The 7879-nt window shown below is 42.5% G+C and overlaps 1 protein-coding gene across 1 annotated transcript; it reads left to right on the plus strand.

The window, feature by feature from the left end:
• Positions 1–2962: 2962 nt before the first annotated feature.
• LOC104259424 (beta-microseminoprotein) lies at positions 2963–6501 on the plus strand. Its single transcript, XM_009814800.1, has 4 exons — positions 2963–2971; positions 3344–3452; positions 5554–5659; positions 6372–6501. Exons 1-4 carry the CDS (start codon positions 2963–2965, stop codon positions 6499–6501), a joined length of 354 nt encoding a protein of 117 aa, XP_009813102.1.
• Positions 6502–7879: the final 1378 nt, after the last annotated feature.

Below are 7879 nucleotides of genomic sequence, written 5' to 3' on the forward strand. Positions count from 1 at the left end.
TTCAAGAAAGTCCCCAAGATTTTTCGCCACTTTAGGAAGAAACAGGATACTCTGTTCATCAGCATAAGTGGAAAGAGGGAACAGAACCAGGCAGAGCACTGATATTCTTAGAATGTTTTTAGTAAGAAATAAACCGGTTGGGAAGACAACACGAGATTTCACCAAGCAATGTCTGTTGGAGATACCTGTTCCCCACACAAACAAGGCACCTGTCATCCTGTATACGAACAATGTGAAGAAGAAACGCAGCATAATGTGGGCCACAAATGACCTCAGTAATCAATGTACGAATGGACTACCAACATAGAGTTTGCTGTTCTGAGTGGTTTCAGCACCACAGCATGTTGTTAGGGTCCCCTGAGTTCACAGATCATGCAAAGAGCTTCTTCACTGTCCCTAGACACTGCCCAGGCTTAGACAGGTCGCTCCCTGCTGCATTCCAAAGAAAGCTGCTGGCAAGAACTTCTCTCCATACCTGGCATAGCTTGCACCTAGAAAACAGGGAGGGTCCTGCGATGGGAACAGCTAGGTGGTCACTGCTTGTCTGAAAAGTTGAGAGAGAACAGACATATGCTCATTGGTTGGATTTTTGTTTATTGGAGTAGAGCAACAAACGTGTTCTCTGTTACTCAGCACCAAACCAGTAAGTTGAATGGGTTTTGGCTGTAATGAATTCCACAGGTCTCACTCCAGTACACCAGCATCACAAATTGCTATGCGTTTGGTGACTGTTGTTCATATACAAAAACTGCTGCAGGGTGCTTGTCAAGAAAAATATTGCATGCAAACTCCACAACATGCAAGAAGAAGGAAATTAAATGGCTCAGTAATATTAACAGAATTAAGACAATGTAATTTGATGGTCCTTTTCTTCCAAACTATCATGGAATACTTTCTCCAGATTACCTTTGAGGACATGGAGGAGCCAATATCTTGAACAGGACTCTGTGGTACTTCCCACAGTATTTTCAGCCAAGATGAAATAGTTACTTCTCAGCACATAAAGGTTATGAAGAGCAGGCATGCAAAGCTAGGGCCCATCCTTAGCCATCTCACAGATGTAAATCAATTAGGTCAGGCAGCACAGGAACAGAACATCAGAAGGGAGGGTGTGAGCTCTTCACTGCAACCAACACAAAAGGCAGCTTTGGTCTAGGATGAGGGGGTATTCCTTTGTTGTCCTACTGAGCCTTTTCCCCCCCTTTTATTAGAAAAATGCACATGCTCTGAAATACCTCCTCTGAAACACTGACAGTATCCAAAACAACAATGATGCTGTTAAATTGGTTTCATACATATTTGTGAGAGATCCAGAGGGGACATTTGGACTCTGTTGAGAGACCATTTCTCCCTGGCTACAAGGATGAAGGAAGAAAATACATGATGCCGATTTTCTTCCACACTCACAGAGGACCAGAGCATATGGGTCTTCTACATGATGTAAAATTGAAGAAGAAAATGGTTATCTAGGACCCTTTTGTAAGGGCCTACAGATGCCAGCCACTCTCCACAGAAACACTGCTTTACATGTAACCCTTCCAACCACCAATCCTTTTCCAAAAAAGCCTGCAGCTGATGAACAAGAAAGCAGAATGATAGTTCAAAGTTCTTCTGTTTTAAAACCTTGATGGTTCAAACTAAGCATGCAAATTTTCTTGTGAGTGACAACCACAACATCTCTAATGGGTTTCTCAGGGCAAGTGCTAAGTATTCCTTCCAGGCTTGAAATTCCTTTTGAAATACCTCCCATAACTGCCTTCCAGATCTGGTGTGGCACAAAAGCCACACCTATTTCTTCAGTGCCTTTCAGAACCAAACCTTCCTGTATATATTTGGCTTATCTTAATAATGTCCACCCCATGAGGTCATTTTGCAGAAACCTCATTGGAGTTATTCATGCATGTTCAGTTTGCTCAAGGACTGGTACCATAAATTCCCTCTCTATATAAGTTCTCTGAGAAGATGAGCTTCTTACAGGTTGTCTCCTTACTGGAAGCCTCCTTATTCTGCAAGAATGGTGAGTCCTTACACCTTTTACTGTAAAGGATCATGGTATTTTGCTATAGATTTTAAAGGAGGTTCTGCTGGATTTATCTCAGTACTCAGAGATCTAAGCAACTTGGAGAAAGTAGAAATTCTGCGTTTTGAGAGCTAAAGTCAGACAGATAGGCACAGGCAGGTAAAAACATTGGGTAAAAGATATCAACATGTATATGGCAGGAGATGTCTAACAGGACTCCAGCTAAGGCTTTTTATTATAACCTGTTTTCACTCACCTGCAATGTTTGGAGGTAATCTCTTTTCTGGCAGAGGGCAGCTCAGTTGTGTCTCAACCTAGAACTGGCCTTCATTTTTGTGTCTGAACATTTAGTTAAACTTGAAAACGTTATCTTGATTTTTACTCATTTACAGCTCTATTGCAGTTCTCTGGGTTTTAACCTCTTCTCTGCAAAATTAAATGCTAGTTTTTCCTCCTCCCATCTATTAGATATGGCTTCTATTTATAAAGTCACCAGTTCTACTCTATCCAAAAAACCACATATAAATACAATATACGTGTGTATGTATATGTCATTGTTTATTCCTGGTCTGCCTTTCCTCTCTCACCAAGATTTTAAATTCATCAGAGCTAGTTCCACCCTAGAGTTCTTGCATTTCTTTCCTTCATATCCCCAACAAAAGCCCTTCAAACATTTCAAGCTAATATTGAAGGATAAGGGACTCACTGAGGAATTTAAGTTGAACTTTCAGAAGACGCTGTTGACAAAGGCCATAAAATACGGAATTATCTAGGTTGGAAGGGACACCTGCGGGTCTTTTGGTCCAACCTCCTGCTCAAAGCAGGGCCAAATCTTGAGGGTTCAACTTCAGCTAAAGTTCTTCAGCTCATTCCTAATCCTTCAATATTAGGGTGAAATATCCAGTGGGTTCTTCAGACTCCAGTGAAGAGGTTTCTACAACTATGAGTGAGGTTAGTGGCAGAGACAGTTGGTGACCAATCCTATGGAGAAAATAATGACAAGAAAAATGAATGGGGGGGGAAGGAGTAGAACATACTCCTTTCACAAACAGTATCTGCATCTATCAGTCCCGTATTAGGCAATGCTTGATTTTAACAGCTTGGAAAGACAGACTCTTTTTCCCCTCCCAAATGATGTTCTGCCTCTGCTCCTTCTAAATGACACAGTATTCCTGACTGTGTGTTAAAGTGTCTAAACTGCAAAAGACAATGGATTTTGATTTGAAACCACAATATATTTTCCTATTTCTAATGGTAGTATTTCTCTTCAAGACATCTTAATAATTACTTAAATATTAATATTAATTTTGCTTTCTTGTTCAGAAAACCATCTTGGCCTGCCTTCTGGTTCTTGCCATTAGTATGACAATGTCCAATGCTGATTGCTTCTTTCAGCCATTGAAGCCGGGGATGTCTGATGGTAAGATCATAGGTGAGAAGTCAACTGTCCTCAACTTGACAGACATCACCACAAGCACTGCTTGATTTGATTTGTCCATTCAGTGCAATTCATCACAATTTAGAAATAAGTGGAAACAGTGGAGAGAAACCACTAGGAAATGGGGGGGGGGGGGGCGGGGGGGGAATGCGGTATGGAGAACAGGGAATTTATAATATGTTATTAAAAAGAAGAGTTTATCTGAGAAGCATCATGGAGGCCAAATTACAAATTAATTTTGTCCAGAGAAATAGCATGGGCTTAGTTTATAAATCCGCATGAAGTAGTAGCTCATGTTTTCACTATGGCAGCATATTTAGAAATACAGAGAAGGGAGGAGAAGGACCTTTCTCTATGTGCGTGCGGTCAGTATAAAGCACAGAACAGATTAGCTAATATTCATCACACTGGTCAGTTTACTCACTAGTTGTTTCCCTGTCCCGAGGAAAGTTCTTAAGAACAGAATGGCTGCTTCCCTTGAGTCTGGGAGTACTCTTCCTGAACACAGCTAGTCTATCAGTCTGCAGATGGATGGAGCTGCAGGAAAATAAGTGCTCAAAAGAAGCATGCAATTATTTGGACACAAAAAGAGCTGATGAGTGTCAGTATGCAAAATAAACCGAGTGCCTGAAAATAGAGCTTTTTATGGGAAAACTACTAGAAAAATGAGTTAGCATTGCCAAAGAAATGGAACATATTTATAGGCAAAGACACAACCTAGAACCCCAAAATCCTCCACTCTGTCTTGTCCTGTCCTCATAAAATCCTGCTTTCCAGATCACTCCTTTGGGAAGTCTATTCACAGAATCATAGAATACTTTGGGTTGGAAGGGACCTTTAAAGGTCATCTAGTCCAACCCCCCCTGCAATGGGCAGGGACATCTTCAACTAGATCAGGTTGCTCAGAGCCTCATCCAACCTGACCTTGAATGTTTCCAGGGATGGGCCATCTACCACCTCTCTGGGCAATCTGTTCCAGTGTTTCACCACCCACATTGTAAAAAATTTCTTCCTTGTATCTGGTCTAAATCTACCCTCTTTTAGTTTAAAACCATTACCCGTTGTCCTATCGTTACAGGCCCTGCTAAAAAGTTTGTTCCCATCTTTCCTATAAGCCCCCTCTAAATACTGAAAGGCTTCAATAAGGTCTCCCCGGAGCCTTCTCTTCTCCAGGCTGAACAACTCCAGCTCTCTCAGCCTTCCCTCACAGGAGAGGTGTTCCATCCCTCTGATCATTTTTGTGGCCCTCCTCTGGACCCGCTCCAACAGGTCCATGTCTTTCCTGGGCTGAGGACTCCAGAGCTGAACACTACTCCAGGTGGGGTCTCACCAGACTGGAGTAGAGGGGCAAAATCATGTCTCTCAACCTGCTGGTCACGCTTCTTTTGATGCAGCCCAGGATATGGTTGGCTTTCTGGGCTGTAAGCGCACATTGCCAGCTCATGTCCAGCTTTTCATGCACCAGTACCCCCAAGTCCTTCTCCTCAGGGCTGCTCTCAATCCCTTCATGCCCCAGCCTGTATTGATACTGGGGGTTGCCCCGACCCAGGTGCAGGACCTTGCACTTGGCCTTGTTGAACCTCATGAGGTTCACATGGGCACACTTCTTGAGCTTGTCCAGGTCCCTCTGGACAACATCCCATCCCTCCTTTGTGTCAACCGCACCACTTGGTGTCTTCTGCAATTCCATGACTGTTGGACAGGAACTTTGTATCCGATATGTGCTTTTTTCCTGCAGCTGAGGACTGGGAAAAGTTTTCTGGGAAGATTTAGTCTTGCTCTAAATGAGGAGTCAACAATAGTTGGTGTTAATGAGGGGGGAAGTCAAAGTCTTTTCTTAATTCTGACCAGGTCTGTGCCTAGTTACCTTTCTGCTGGGTGCTCCAATTCCTGTATGTAAAGATGAGCTACTCCAGGAAACCCAATGCTGCCGAGAACCACGGGAAACAGAGGGACCCAAGATACCCTTCTACATATGTTAGAATAGTAGCAGTCCTGCTCTGTTGGGGACCCTCAGTGTTTGCCAGATAGGGATGTTAACGTAAAAAGCCAATAAAGATCCCACCCGCTTGCTGCTTGCACACTACGTTTTCAGGCTGCCGTGACTCGAGTGGAGAGCTGCATGAATTTGGTTCCCGCTGGAGGAACGCAGACTGCTATGATTGCTCCTGTTTCAAGAACGGAATCAGCTGCTGCTCCAGGTGAGTTCAGAGCAGCAATGGGGGTTTTTCTCCACTGTCATGATACAGCACAAAGCACCTCCCCTCAAACAGGGGTCCCTGAGAGACAACCATGACCCTTCTCTCGCTCACTTCATATCACAGTGTTATGTATTAACCCAACACCATCATCACTGAGCATGCAAGAAATTCCTCTGACAAATATAGCTCATGTTTAAAAACCGATTCTGGATTATAAAAAAAGGACTTAATTCTTCTCGGGGCTAAAATTTCAGGCAAGACAGTGATTCAAGAGAGAACATGTAGTTACTTAAGAATTTTCTACCGCTCCTAATCCAGATCTTCCCAAAGCCACACATAGACCCTCTTTACTCTGAGAAGCAGCTCAAGATACATTGTCCTGCCTGTAATTTTTACTATAGTGACACCCAACCACTCATGCAATTCTTGTTCCATATTGCGGCTGAAAAGAAAAATCAATGATATTTGAGTAGCAAATAAACACAGCAAACATCCCTTGGGTGTAAATCAGATCAGTAAACAACAGCTCTCCCCTAATCCTGCTTAAGCAGCAGGCTAAGTAACTTTTGAGCTGGGAGCTTTGTGTGAGTTCCCTTTTCTGCTCCTGAACATCATCTCAGTACAGCCTCTTCATATTGAAAGTGTAGCTATCATCTGAAATGGAAGCTGTTTACTTCTTCATCTCATCACCTCTTTCTTTTCCCAATGACAGCTTTGCAATACCAGTTGGCTACGATGAAGAGAAGTGTGTGAGCATTTTCAACAAGGACACCTGCACTTATAAAGTAGTGGAGAAAGACGATCACTCAAAAGAATGCCCAGTCCATGAGTTGGTGGGCTAACAGAGAAGGGTTGTGTATTTGGAGGATATTTCCTTTTTTTGTTTGAAGGGTTCTCTCTCTCACAACTTCAAAAACACTGAAAAATGCAGCTGTTGAGGGAAATCTACTCATAAAACCTAACACATAATAAAACTGAATATCTACTCACAAAAGACTCCCTTGGTTTTTCTTCCTTCTGCTTCCCCATAAAGAACAGACTTGTTCCTTCCTTGTGAGCAGAAATTAAAGCCAACATTTTTAAGCATCCTCAGTAGCTGCTAATTTTAATTCTTCGCTCGTCATGCTTCAGTGCCAGGGAATATATTATCTGTGCACAGCTGTATCTTAAAGCTAAAATAAAATCAGATGAAGCATCAGAAATCTGTATGACATATTTTCTTCTTTGAGGATAGTAACCTAAAGAACTAACATTCCAAAAAACAATGGGAAAGAAATGAAAAGCAACTTAAAAATCGTTCTGAACACTCTCTTTTCTAGGACAATGTCTTTTATCCTATATAGTTGAGCCTGCCCAAACCATAGATTGCAAAAACCACCAGCTACCCAGTCTAACCCAGCACTATACTTCCATTGCACCCACAGCACAGCAGACCCAGTCCTCAACCTGGGATTTGGGTAAAAAAAAGAAGTGTCCTTTATTCAGAATAACCCTTAAGAAATTCAAGTTATTAAATTGACCAATGAACAAAATTGTGGCTGGATGGAGAGACTGATCTGGACTGGGCTCAAACAAGGAAGAAGCTCGGCAAATCCACAAGCAATAACTGAGAGGGATACACGTGCTGGTATAAGCTCTCCCTTGAGGTGCTGCTTCATAATCTTTATGGGTACATTTGTTCAGTTGCTTCTTTCCACAAGTGACATTAGAAGCTTTAGCTTGGAATCTGTTGTATAAAGTACATTACTGTGGGCATCATATGTCACCATGCTCTATTTCCCTGTAACAGAAAGAGTGTGTCAGAGATTCCATAGTTCCTCATTTCAAATTATGGAACGAGCACACACCTTGTCAGCAGAGCCCGGGCTTGCTGTCTGCAGGGGCAAGGCAAACCTCAGCTTCCATCAGCCTTGACCACATATGCTCCAGTAAACAACACAGGACCCAAGGACCTACACCCCAGTGATTTATTCCACCTCTGCTTCCCTTTCTCCTTCCCCGGGAAGACAACCCTGTTGGTTATACTTTTTTAAATTGCCTACCACATGTCCTCTTGGAAGAGGGCCCACAGTAACATACTTTATACAACAGATTACAAGCCAAAGCTACTAATGTCACTGTGCAAATAGACTAAAGGTGTCACAAAGCCCATAAGGCACTTACATCAAAAGCAGTAACAATTACATCTACTGGGAAAAAGGTAAGAGGGTTCTGCATGAT

Source organism: Gavia stellata, chromosome 9 (assembly GCF_030936135.1).
Source record: "Gavia stellata isolate bGavSte3 chromosome 9, bGavSte3.hap2, whole genome shotgun sequence".
Classification (NCBI taxonomy): domain Eukaryota; kingdom Metazoa; phylum Chordata; class Aves; order Gaviiformes; family Gaviidae; genus Gavia; species Gavia stellata.

Coding starts and splice junctions, on each gene's coding strand:
- LOC104259424 (XM_009814800.1), top strand. Junction 3,453..5,553: donor GTCTGATGGTAAGATCATAG/GTGAGAAGTCAA, acceptor CTACGTTTTCAG/GCTGCCGTGACTCGAGTGGA. Junction 5,660..6,371: donor GGAATCAGCTGCTGCTCCAG/GTGAGTTCAGAG, acceptor TCCCAATGACAG/CTTTGCAATACCAGTTGGCT.